At 37.5% G+C, this 13,373-nt stretch overlaps 1 protein-coding gene across 16 annotated transcripts in view; it reads left to right on the top strand.

The window, feature by feature from the left end:
* FOCAD (focadhesin) overlaps window positions 1-13,373 on the top strand; it is a 319,540-nt gene that overhangs the window by 48,616 nt on the left and 257,551 nt on the right. For all 16 annotated transcript variants that reach the window (XM_009244392.4, XM_063714188.1, XM_063714187.1 and 13 more), the window contains one exon: window positions 7,323-7,427. In XM_009244392.4, coding sequence (XP_009242667.3) covers window positions 7,323-7,427 — 105 coding nt within the window. The remainder of the gene's footprint in view (window positions 1-7,322; window positions 7,428-13,373) is intronic.

Genomic DNA, 13,373 nt, shown 5'->3' with positions numbered 1-13,373 from the left:
GTGATTCCACAAAAGGCCATTTGGTATGCAGTATGAAGATTAAAATTGAAAGTATTGGGTTTGGGGTAGGCACCTAGATGGGATACACAGAGATTAGGTGGCTGTTGCTGTAGTCGAGTGAGAGGTGATGGTTGCTTGCACTAGAGATGGGGGAAGTAGAGGGATTTGTGAGAAATTTAAGGGATGAAGCATTCGTGGTGTATTGAATATGTAGATGACTGAAAGGGATATGTCAAAGGTGACTCCTTGATTTCTGGCTTTCTCTACATTTAGATAGAGAACATTAGAAGACCAGGTGTGTGGGGGGAGAGCATGGGTTCAATTTTGGATGTGTTGAATATGAGGCACAATTCAGATGCTGAAGTGGAAATGTCTAGTAGGCAGCTGGATATGCCTTTTTTTGTTGATATCCCCTGAACACATTATACTATGAATAAGTTAGGCATAATATCTAATCAGCTCTTTTTTGCCCTGATTAAAGTCTTTACCTTGATTTGTTAATTAACTCTTCCAGGTACCTGTGTACCTCAAACTCATACAGTCTACTTGTCTAAAGTCTAATTCCAGTCCCTAAAAATGTTCCTCAGAAATCTGCTTTTTCAAATTAAATGACATGTTTTTGTGTCTGTGCTAAACTGTGACTGAATACAGGTCCTAAGCAGAAGACACCGTGGTTATTTCATTGTTTATTGCAATTTCTCCTCATACTGTCTATCCAGGAGATCAGGTTTAATTTTTCATTTGTGTTCAGGAAGTCCTTCCTCACTGGGCCATGCACAGTGGCTCATGCCTGTAATTCTAGCATTTTGAGAGGCCAAGGCAGAAGGATTGCTTGAGGCCAGGAGTTTGAGACCAGCCTAGGCAACATAGTGAGACTCTGTCTTTACAAAAAATAAAAAATTAGCCAGGTATGGTGATGCACACCTATAGCTCCAGGTACTTGGGAGGCTTAGGTTTGAGCATCTCTTGAGCCCGAGAGGTCGAGGCTGCAGTGAGCTATAGTGAGCTATGATTGCACCACTGTGCTCCAGCCTGGGTGACAGAGCAAGACCCTGTCTCAAAAAAAAAAAAAAAAAAAAAAAAAAAAGTCTTTTTCACACTTGGAGATTATAAATATTTTTTAACTAATACAAAATAAAAGTTTTGCAAACAGTGGAAATTGTAGGTAATGGAAGTCAGTGGTGAAACTACTTTTTGTCATCTTCTTTTTCTTTTCTTAAAATTCACTTTTGTTATTGAGCCCTGGTGAAAAGTAGGAAATGGCAGGACTGGAAAGACTCAGGCCTAATAGGGAGTCTTAAAGTTTCCTTCAAATCTTGGTCTTGGTTTCTGCTAGGATATAGAGAAAGCCAGGGTAATCTGAAGTCAGATCCAGGTACATGGAATTAGGAACCAACTAACCCCAGTGACATGGAAATCCCATTCCTAGACCTATAAAAAACATTTATATGCACATATGTCAAGTGTTTTAGAATTGAATATTCCGTTCACACGTATTTTGTTTTTAAACTTGCATTTTTCCACATATGTGATGGTAATTTTTCCATGTCACGTGCATAAATCTGTTTGCAACCTTATTAACAGCTGTAGAGTATTCTCTTTAAGAGGAGTCACATTTTAGTCATTTTCCTAATGACAAACATGTATTTTTTTCTCTTCCTCTTTAAAAGATAACACGTACAGTATAATATTGTCTTTTTTTTTTTTTTTTTTGAGATGATCTCACTTTGTCACCCAGGCTGGAGTACAGTGGCGTGATCATGGCTCACTGCAGCCCCAACCTCCTGGGCTCAAGTGATGCTCCCAACTCAGTCCCCCAAGTAGCTGGGACTACAGGCTCATGCCACCACCCTTGGCCAATTTTTGTATTTTTTGCAGAGATGGGGTTTTGCCCAGGATGGTCTCAAATTCCTGGGCTCAAGCGATCCGCCCACCTTGGGCCTCCCAAAGTGCTGGGATTATAGGAATATCTTCTTTTGAGTGTAGGTAAGGGTATGTCTATAGGATGGGGTCATAGAAGCAGAATTTATGGGAAAAGGGGTATGTTCATTTAAAATTTTCATAGATACTGTCAATTTGCTCTGCACAAAGGCTGAACCAACATATCAACATGAAAGTGCTTATTTCCCCCACCTACTCTTTAACACTGAGTATTATGAATCTTATTCTTCTGTGATTTGTATATCTCTATTCTCTGCTCATTTTACTATTTTATGATCTGCTTTATTTTGTTGCTTTTCTTCTTTTGTGGGCATGTATGCTGTAAACATTTTATCTTAGACTCTCTCTTAACTTTGTTTTCCCTCTGCTAAAAACTTTCCCTACCAACTTTGCTGAAACTATCTGGAATTTTAGTTACAGATTTTTCTTTCTGTTATTTTTTATATTTTTTCTCCATAAATTCTTTCAAAGCAATTGCTTTAATCTTTATAGTCACATTTGAAAAATAATTGTATGTTCTGATATTCATGCATACCAAAGTTACTTGTAGTCTACATACTTTTTATTTCTTCAATCCTTCCTTCCTTCCTTCCTTCCGCCTCCCTCCCCTCCCCTCCCTTCCCCTCCCCTCCCCTCCCTTCCCCTCCCCTCCCCTCCCTTCCCCTCCCCTCCTCTTTTCCTTCTCTTTTCCTTCCCTGAGACATGCCTTTCTGTCATCCAGGTTTGAGTGCTGTGGTGAGATCATAGCTCACTGTAATCTCAAACTCCCGGGCTCAAGTGATCCTCCTGCCTCAGCCTCCTGAGTAGCTAGGACTACAAGTGTGTGCCATCATGCTTGGCTTATTTTTTAAGGTTTTTTTTTTGAAACGGGATCTCTCTATATTGCTCAGGCTGGTCTCAAACTCCTGACCTCCAGTGATCTTCTGGCTTCCAGCCACCAGAGTAGCTGAGGTTACAGGCACGAGCTACTGTGCCTGGCCTCTTCAATTTTTTTATCTTAAAAAAAAAAACAGCTTATTGAGATATAATTTAAATATTATAAAATCACTGTTTCAAAGTATATAATTCAGTGTTTTCAGTATAGTTACAAGGCTGTGCAATCATGCATTCTAATTTAACTGGAGAACCTCTTTAAGAAAAATTTTCAGAGTTTTATGTGTGAAAATATTTCTTTTCTCATATTTTACTCACTTCTTTGGGGGAGGTGTTTGGACTTACTGAGTTTTATAAGCCTTTCTCTTATAACTCCACATGCATTGCTTCATTCAGTTTTGTTGTTTGTAGACAAGAATGCTGATGCCAAATTAGAAATCATGCAAGCCTAGTTGTTTTTATTTTATAAATTTTTTTGTTTTATAAAATTCAAGAGGTCATAGGATTTTTTTTATCCTTTGAGAAATGTCAGCAATTATTTTATTTCAGAAATCTTGCTTAGTACTTGGAAGCTTTTTCAGTTTGAAGACATAAGTGCAGTGAAATTTTCTTTGACTTTTGCTTCTCCAGTGGTTATGTTTTCTTCTAATTCACTATTTTGAGTTTTAGCATGATTCAAATTACTGTAACCTCTTTATGAAATCATACAGAATTCAACAATAATTTTCATTTTGCAGGAGTAGATCTCAGATCCAGAATAACAAAGGCTTGAAAACAAGAAAAGCAGATTTTGAGCTAAGAGATGGAAAATACTAGAGATTTTTAGGAGTTAGGGTGAGTTTGTAGCTAGTTTTAGGCAAATTCCAGGCTTCAGCATTCATTAACTCTGATGCCTGTGCTTACGCAGCGTCATCTGTAAAGAGGGAAGAACATTATTATCTTTATGTTATAGTATAAGTTTTGAATTATCCCAGCTTTTTGAAAAAGCATGTAATTTACTGACATACTATTCTTTATTTTTTAAAACAACATAAGAGATGGGCTTATGATTTTCAGTTATGAAGACGAGGGTGTTGAGATCCCTAGGCATTAAGTGACTTGTCTAAGATTCCCTAGTTAATTCAGATTTAAGTAGGGGTTTAAATAAATATTAACCTGAAAGTATCCCTCTCAACCCATTTGAAATATGTAAGTCATAATATTTATTAAACATAATATTTATTAATATAAGTAATATCTATTTCAAGTGGTTTGAGGGGGATAGTTTCAATTAAATTTAAGGCAAATGTATAACCATTTGAATGCCTCTATATGTAATTTGATTGATGCCATCATCTTTCAAAAATTATAATCTACTCATGCTACACTCTTGCTGAAAATACAGCATAGACTCAGTTATCTACACAATAAAATCTGGATCCACAGATAAGAGCAAGTGAGACCTAACTTAAAGTTTAAAAAATTGGAGTTCATTTATCAGCATTGGTGGTTTTGTGAATCCCTTGGAATTAAAAGTAAATGTGATGTCTATTCTTTCCTCTTGGATTCCACTGCTTTCATAAAAAGGTAGGAGACCATAAAAACCATAGATCTGTTATCTGTTATCTCTAGAACTCTAGTCATATGAAAAATAAATAATTAAGGAAAACCAATATAGTTTCACTTGCAAAAAAGGATTATTTAATGAATTCGTATTTTTTGGAAGAAATTCAGTCAGAAATTCAATCAACACTGGTCATTTCAACTAATCATTAGGCTCAGAGTGCGGTCTTACGAGGTTACTAGGTGAAGCATGGCCTTTCTTCAGTGGTATATAAATAGCTTAAATAAGACTTGAAAGCTGATTTTCAGTTGTGTAGACATTGAAGGCTAGAAGATAAGAATGCTTCTAGACATGTAGTGACTCTTTCTCCAGGACAGACCAAAGTAGACTCCCTATGATAGGCTTTAGTCAGATACTGGATTCTCAGAATGGCTCACCCAATTAGTGATGATGAGATTGTATATTTCATGGTATCATTTAATATCTAGGCACAGGCCTGGGTCAGAGCTGCAGGACTGCATCCCTGAGACCTGGTAAGTTAGCTTACAAAATTCACATGTTTGGAGGAGTCAGATCCCATAGAACTTCAGAGGAGGCTGTGTGAACTCTGCCCTGTGACTGAGTCCAGACATTTATACCTAGGTATAGGTTCTTGATAAATTGGTGATAGAGCAGTTATGTTGAGGGATCTCCAGGTCTTTGTAAAGGAAGGTGTTGTGAAGAGTTGTGAAGAACTGGAGGATATACTGGGAGATACCAGTCCTTATAGTCCAGAGTTCTCAGTTACAAAAAGTTCTGATTCTGAAAAAGTAAATGGTGTGAAGACTTGCAAAGAAGGAGTTTATTTTAAAAGTTTGGATGTTGAGGTATCTTTTTCTAAGCTCTGGCATAAGAGGAGTCTAGAAATTCAGTGAGAATAGACAAGTTTCTCAGAAGAATGTGAACAGTTCCAAAGGAAGAAGACAAGGCAATACCTTGGTTACCCAAGGAGGTCCTCAAGGAGATGCCATGCAGTCAGACCTTCTTGAGGCAATTACACTTCATTCTAGTTTACAAAAGGATTTCCATTTTAATTTTCACTGAGTTACAGTGGGATTCACTGGCCATTTTGTGGGCCAAAGTACCATAGAATTGACACAGTACCAATGTGTAGCATGTGAGCAAGCCAAATCTCGATTTGGCATCCATTGGAGAACACACACAGGAGAGAGAATCTTTATGGAAAAGGCTTCATGAAGTGTTGGGACCTCTGTGTTCACCAAAGGATCCACACAGGAGAGAAACTACACATGTGACATATGTCATGAAAGATTCATCCATGAGTTATACTGCATGGTCCTAAGAGGATCCATATGGAAGAGAAAATATACCATTGTAGGTTGTGAAAAATGCTTCAGCTGCAAGAGAAACCTCAATACTCCCCAAAGAATCCATTTAGGCACTAAACTATTTGAGTGTCTACAGCAGTGCTGTGAAATAGAAATATAATCTTAGCCACAAATGCAAGCCACATATGTAATTCAGAATTTTCCAGTAGCCACATTAGAAAACCAGAAATAGATTATATTAATTTTAATAATATATTTTGTGTAACCCAATATATCAAAAATATTATTTCAACATGTAATCAATATAAAAAATTATACATGGTATTTAATATTCTTTTTTTTGTGTCCCAAAGTCTTTTAAATCTAGCATGTATTTTGTACTTACAGGACATCTGAATTTGGACTAACCATATTACTAGGGCTCAGTAGCCACATGTGGCTGTTACTATATTGGACTGTGCAGGTCTACTAAGTGGCCAAACCTTTTGTCACTTGGAAAACTTTAAATGCCATAAAAAAATACACTCAGTAACATCCCACATAAATGCCACAAATGATACCTAATTAAGTCCAAGTAGTGTTCTAACCCAAAAATAAAGTTAACATTGATTTCTAATCAACTATGTTCTGAAGTAAATGATATAATACAAGAACTTAGAAGAGTGCTTAGCTTATGGTAATGCTCAATAAATGTTAACAAGCATAATTAAACAATAATTACTTTTTGGCTGGGCACAGTGGCTCACACCTGTAATCCCAGCACTTTGGGAGGCTGAGGCAGGCAGGTCACCTAAGGTCAGGAGTTTGAGACCAGCCTGACCAACATGGTGAAACCTTGTCTCTACTAAAAATACAAAATTAGCCAGGTGTAGTGGCACATGCTTGTAATCCCAGCTACTTGGGAGGTTGAGGCAGGAGAATCAGTTGAACCTAGGAGATGGAGGTTGCAGTGAGCCGAGATCGTGCCATTGCACTACAGGCTGGGCAACAAGAGTGAAACTTCATCTAAAAAAAAAAAAATTACTTTTTAAATTTAACAAATAGTGAGTTTTTTGTTTCTAATATTTTCTTTCTATTTTCCAGGGAGATCTTTATTTAAGAAAGGCAGCCTATTTTTCTTTCTGATATGTTTATCCTCTTATCTCTTACAAAAATAAGGAAAAAATTTAAATTGCTATTCCCTTTCTATTAGCTCCATTTTGATGGGGGTTATTTGCTTTGATTGCTTCCCTGGCCCACTTTTTAGAGTGGCTGATCCATTTCATATATTTGGTTATTTTTCATGGTCTGCTAATATTTATAAATGAAATATTTGGTCATTCGGTGTGGGCAACCAATGTGGTCACTGCTTGAAATTATGTGGGCTAATGTTTGTTTTTTCCTGATTGATTTTCCCCCAAGAATGTGTAGGCAGATGATTGATAAGTTGGTGGTTTGATTCTTTGACTCTATTTCTTCTCCTTTAAATGTGTTGGATGGATTTGGGCTGTACTGTAGAATGAGTTGAGTGCCTGTGGGTGGCTATTGTTTAATGTGGGTGACAAGTATTAAAATTATTTTAAAATGATAGGATTAAGCACCTGATTAGAATATTCACTTTTTATCTATAACATTTAACATGCTATATTTCTTTACAGAAATACACATGGCTTGATAAAAGCCATTATGAAATTACTACAAATGCAAGCTCTTAAGGAAGGACAAGGTGGGGAAAAGAATATTCAGAGGGTATATACCATTAGGTAAGCCTTTTTTCTGTTTTTTTTAAACAAATATGAATTTTTAATGAAATTATTAACTGTGACATGATAGTCCATTAAGAATTAGTTATTTAATTCAGCAGGATATGCACACAGTGATTGTGGGTGTTGACCTCTCAGGAAGTTAGCGTTTCGAAGACTCAGAGGATTGAGATAGAGTTGACAACATGATGAGTATCACCAATGTGGGTTTCAGGGTTGCTAATTTGGAATTGAAATCTTTTACCTAAAACTCAGATTATTCTGTTTGCTCTAGAATACATAACCATCTTCACAGTATTATGAAAATGGAAGACTTAATTGAACAAAGATATTTAAAGCAGGGGCGATTTAGGTTAGGCAGGATGGTAATCTGCCTTACTATAAAAAGCAATAAGAGACTGCTATTTCCAAGTGACTTAGGCCAAGGTCAGTAGTTAGGAGTGTTGATTTGCCTTTTCTTTGTCATCTGTAGAATGTAATAAGGTAGAATTGTTTTAAAAAAATAAAATACACACAGTAGCAATAATACTACAATGCATTGGATTTTCTGGGGGAGTTGTGGTCAAGGGAGGGAATCATACTCCCTTGTGAAGGTGACCTTACCTATTGCCTTGAAGGACCCAGGAAGCCATCTCTTAAGAGAGGGGCTCTGAGTTAGCAGAGGACTCAGAAGATACATGTAATCAGTGTACGTTGCCCTAGGAACTCTGTTCAGTGAGGCATTCAGAATGTGTCTGCTTCAAAAGAATGACAGCATGGAACCATAAAGAAGGGCATTGATTCATGTGGGAAAGATGGCTTACATGGGCTATGGTGATCAAACAGGGAAAGGAAATCAGGTACTTTTGCTGTGAGCCACCACTGGATTGGTCTTACAGCACCTGTAGTCTTCAGTATTTGACACCACAGGTATCAGAAGTGCGAGAGAGTCTCTCTCCAAAATACAGAGGAGTGCCTATTACTTACCTGTATTTATAGTGCTTTCTTTCTGATAATAAGTAAACAGTATCTCATATACTGTATATGGGTTGGTCTGTGTCGTCACGTATCTCATATACCATGATCTTTCGTGTAATTTTTAGTGCTATTTGTGATCTCTTATTTTTATGAATACATTATTGTTTCTTAAGGCATTTTTTAACAAGGTCATATTTGCATTTTATATTTTTTCTTAACATATTTTGTGAATATCTTCAAACATACAAGTTGGAAGAATGTGGTACAATGAATTAACTAATTTATTTTTAAATAAGGGAAGCAAAAGGAAAATTATGTATTTGAAAATACTATGAAAACTTGAGGTGTGCAGAGTAAAGCTTTCCAAATTGGTAAATATGCTTTTCTTTTTTTAACATAGTGGTGTCCTTTGTGATGTAAGGGTTTATTCTTTATCCATTGCCTTGACTAGAATTGAACCTGCAGAGTAAATGAGCACATTTTAATATTTCTGGATAAACATCTGCATTTCCTCCTTTTTAAGAAGAAATTCAAACTCTTGGGCCAGAGTTCAGGATAGAAAATAATTCAATTTAGTTGTTGTTAAGATGGGCTTATTTATTTCTAAATAGGGAAGCTATTGAAGTTTTTAATTGAAATTTTTATGTAACAGTTTTATGGAGATACAATTCACATATGACTGACCAATTTAAAATATATGATTCAGTGACTTACTCCATTCACAGAGTTATGCCACCATCACCATAATCAATCTTAGAACATCTTCCTCATCTCCAAAGAAATTCCTTACCAATTAGCAGTCACTCCATATTTTCTCCCCTCTCAGGGAAGTATTTTTAGTTCAATGGTTCCCAACATTGGTGCTCATTAGAACCACCTGGCTGTGCTTAAAAAGAGACAAACATGGGAACGATCAAATACCCTAGACAAAATGAATCAGAATCTCTGCCATGAGGCCTAGTGGTTTTAAAAGTGTCCTAGGTGATTGTCATTCACAGTGAGTACAAAGTGGTGTGTCAGCTGCTCTAAAATGTGCATCCTAATTACTTGGGGACCTTGTTGAAGTGCAGAATCTTTTTCCTTAGTCTAGTATGGGCTCAAGATTCTTGTCTAACAGGCTCCCAGGTGATGCTGATGCTGATGTTGCCCTACCACACTGTTGAGTAGCAGAGCTACCGCCGCATCAGCATACCTGTGAAGAATGCAGAACCTTGGACTCCATCTCAGAGTGCCACAGTCAGAACTGCATTTTAGAAAGATTTTCTACGTAATTTATAGGCACCTTAAAGTATAAGAAGCATCAGTTTAGATGATGGTAAAAAGAAGTTTTCTGTAATGCAGAGAATTTGGGTTACTCTCATTTTAATCCTGATTGTCTTCACTGTGTGCAATTGTTAGACCTTTAATTATCTGTAATGTTTGACCTGTTAATTCATTTTTTCCTGTAGTTGGTTCTTTTAACTTCAGTCTTGTTTCAAAAGGCAATTGGTGCAAGGTGTGAATAGGAAGCCTAGTTTGAGAAGCTGAAAAGAATTGGATACATAGGCTTGTCTTTAGATATGTGGCACATTAAGAGGTCCGGAATCAATCACCTGAGTTGGCATAATCTGGTAATGTTTACGGAGAGCCCTTATGTGAATGGTCGTTTGGCACTATAAATCAGTAGAGAGTAATTGAGTGTATAAGAGCCTTAAGTTCCTCCAAGGGGCATTGTGGATGGCAGAAACAGAGGAGAGGTGAGCCTGAAGAGCATATTCCCCTCGAGAGAGCTATGATTACCTGAGTCAAGCATAAAATTGTCATGCTGTTTTAGAGCCTTCTTTGCCACATGTTGGTTAGCAATATCATCCAGCCTTAGAGAGGCAACTGGTGAGCTGTGTATGAAAGCATAAAAGGGATATGAGAAACTTAGAACTCCACTGAGAGGTGTTTTCTGGTTATTCTGTAGGATTAATTTAAAATAGAAGGAGTATGGCAAATAAGTGTAAGCTTTCTGAGCATGCAGCTAATCTGTGTTTTTATGGTATTAAGCACTGTGCCAGTATTCAGTTGGGGCTTAAGTATTTCTTACTTCTTTTTCTCCTAATAGCTGATTAATTTGAATCACAGTACAACAGAATACTTGGTCATCTTAAATGGTCTGTGCTGAACCAAATAAGTTGTACCAGTATGGGAGTGGACAGAAAAGAAGAGATATGAGAACAAAGAATGTTAGGCAGTGGTTTCCCTTAGCCCCTCTGAATTTTATGAAGGAGCTCTAGAGATGGTATTCTTTTTATTGTACCTAGAGCTTAGTGGTTCTCAAACTTGTCTTGCATAAGAACCACTGGGGCAGCGTGTTAAAAGTACAGCTTCTGAATCCCACTTGCCAGAGATTCTTATTCATTCAGTGGGTTTTGTGTGAGGCTCAGAAATCAGCATGTTATCCATTTGCTCAGTGATATGGAAATATGTCATTTGTGGATTACGCATGAGAACTATTGCTTCAGTATCTGGGAGCTTGATGGTACCATACGTGAGCTGCAAGGTCCCCTTTGAGGTAGACTAGAGGGGATCTTGGGTGGCTTACCTATGCCTCCTTTTCTCTGTCTATTTGGGTGGCAAGAAGTATGTATCTTCCTAAGTACCAAGGCACCAAGTTTGTCTTACATGTGTCAGTCATGGACAATAGAGAGGCCAAGAGCAGAAGCAAAGAGTTACTGTAAAGGAAAAGCAGTCCAAAGAGAGCAAGCCAACTTTGGATGCTAGAGAGAAAATGTAAGAGATCATGGATTTGTTCAATGAAAAAGTTCCATGGCCCCAACACATGTTAGTGTTCTTCATGGTCAGAAGGTGGGTGGGTGGTTGTGGGAGGAGGAGGGGAAGAGAATCTTGAACATCCTCTTAGAAACTGACATTTGTTTACTGTGCATAAGGAGCTCATCTTTGGAGTTTTTAATGTTTGGAACATGGCCCAGACTTCTGCATTTTTAACACGGGATTTGAATGGAGGTGGTTTACTGACCAGGCTTTGAGAAACACTGGATTAGAATCATGTGTAGTTAATACAGCTCATGTTGCTTAACTGGACCCTCCTTTCTAAGCAGTCTTTTCTTTAGCTTTGTGGCTTAAACAAGATTAGGCATAGATATTTAAATAAGGCTGCACCTCTCAGTTACCTTTGTAACTGGAAGCATAGTGCAGTACATTTGGCTACTGTGATTAGCTAAGGAGCATATGCCAAGTATAAAACTCTAGACCCATGAGTCTCAACTCTGGGTGCACATTAGAGCCCTCTTGGGAGCTTTAAAATGTATAGATGACTGGGCTTTACCCAGAATGACTGAAGGGTTGGTCTTAGGTGTTGGTATTTTTTTAAAAGCTTCCCATGTGATTTCCAGTGTGCAGGTGAGGGTGGAGAACTGCTGGCCAATTGTTGCCATGAAACAATGGGACTTCATTGTTGCCACACGTTCAGATCTTTCAATATAAATAAAGTTTTTATGTGAAATCTCCTGACTGAATGCTGACAACCAATTCAAACTTTTCAAAATGTAGGGTAGGTAGACAAAACACATCTGCTCACAAGATGCAATCAGTGACCAACAAGTTTGTGACCTCTGATGCAGTTACTATTTTCAAGAATTTCAGAAGCCCCTTTCTAGTTATACTAATTAACATTTTTTTTAAACAACTATGTAGTATCCTTTAGTTCAGACTTTCTTTTTTTCTCCCTTTTTTATTTGGTCTGAATTTTCTTTTGTTTAGCTAGAACCCCTCTTTTGTGTAACACACTTATATTTAAGTTATTTAAACATTTTTTTTTTTTTTTTTCTAAGACAGGGTCTCACTCTGTCACCCAGGCTGGAGTGCAGTGGTGCAGTCTTGGCTCACTGCAACCTTTGCCTCCCAGGCTCAAGCTTTCCTCCCACCTCAGCTCCCCCAGTAGCTGGGACTACAGGTGTGACACTACACCCTGCTAATTTTTTGTAGAGGCAGGGTTGTCCAGGCTGGTCTTGAACTCCTGAGCTCAAGCGATCCACCTGCTTTGGCCTCCCAAAGTGCTGGGATTACAGGTGTGAGCCATGGCGCTGGGCCTATTTAAACATTTTGTAATATTGATCGTGCAGGAAGTGGGCAGAGAATCAATATTTCGCTAGTGTTTTGGTTGCAGGGAAGAATAAATAAATTTTCATGGGTTGTAAATTATTAGAGGCTCATTTTCTTATTTGCTTTGCAAGATGCCATTTTTCCCCTGGAATTTTATCATGTGCTTTTGCTTTTAATTTTTTCTCTGCATATTCATATTACGGCAATCTTTTAAAGATCTCTCTTCCCTCAGCTAAAGTGAGGAAGTAGCTGTGAATTCATGAGCAGTAACTGCTTGTTCCAGAATTCGTGTATTTTTCTGATGTGCCAGACAGTGGCTGACATGCACAAATATCAAATGTTAAGAATCTTTTATTTGTGGGAAGGTTTGGTCTGGTAAACATCAAGCTGTACTTTCTGAAATAAGGGAATATTAAATGTTTGTGGCAGATGGTGTGCTCTGAAGTGGGCAATTAGGCCAACAGTAATGGATGATTTTACCCTGAGTAGATTAAAGTTATGCGCTCTGTGTTTGTATTTGTTCATCTATTTGTATAATAGTATATAGTTTATTTGGAGGGAGAGTTAAGTTTAAGGACTTAAAGACGTGTATCCTAAAGGCTGAGATTTTGTAATTTATATTGATTTTTTTCCTTATCACTGAGGGCAAATGCATTCATCCCTTAAGACCATCAAATAAAGAAGAGCAAGAGCAAGTCCAAGATAAATACTGATTTAAGTGCACAAAGACCAGTGTGTGGTTGTGGATATCAAAATGTAGCCCCATTTTTAATTTCAGTAACTAGCTTTTTAAGCATTGTTTTTGCGTTTTCTCCTATTGTCTGTTTTGAAGGAAGACATGGAGCCAGCTGCATGAAGAATGTTTCAGATGTAGGAAAAGCAAGTGCCTAGAAGCTTGGC

The sequence above is a fragment of the Pongo abelii genome, chromosome 13 (genome assembly GCF_028885655.2).
Source record: "Pongo abelii isolate AG06213 chromosome 13, NHGRI_mPonAbe1-v2.0_pri, whole genome shotgun sequence".
Classification (NCBI taxonomy): Eukaryota; Metazoa; Chordata; class Mammalia; order Primates; family Hominidae; genus Pongo; species Pongo abelii.
This window is presented reverse-complemented; position numbering and strand designations above follow the sequence as displayed.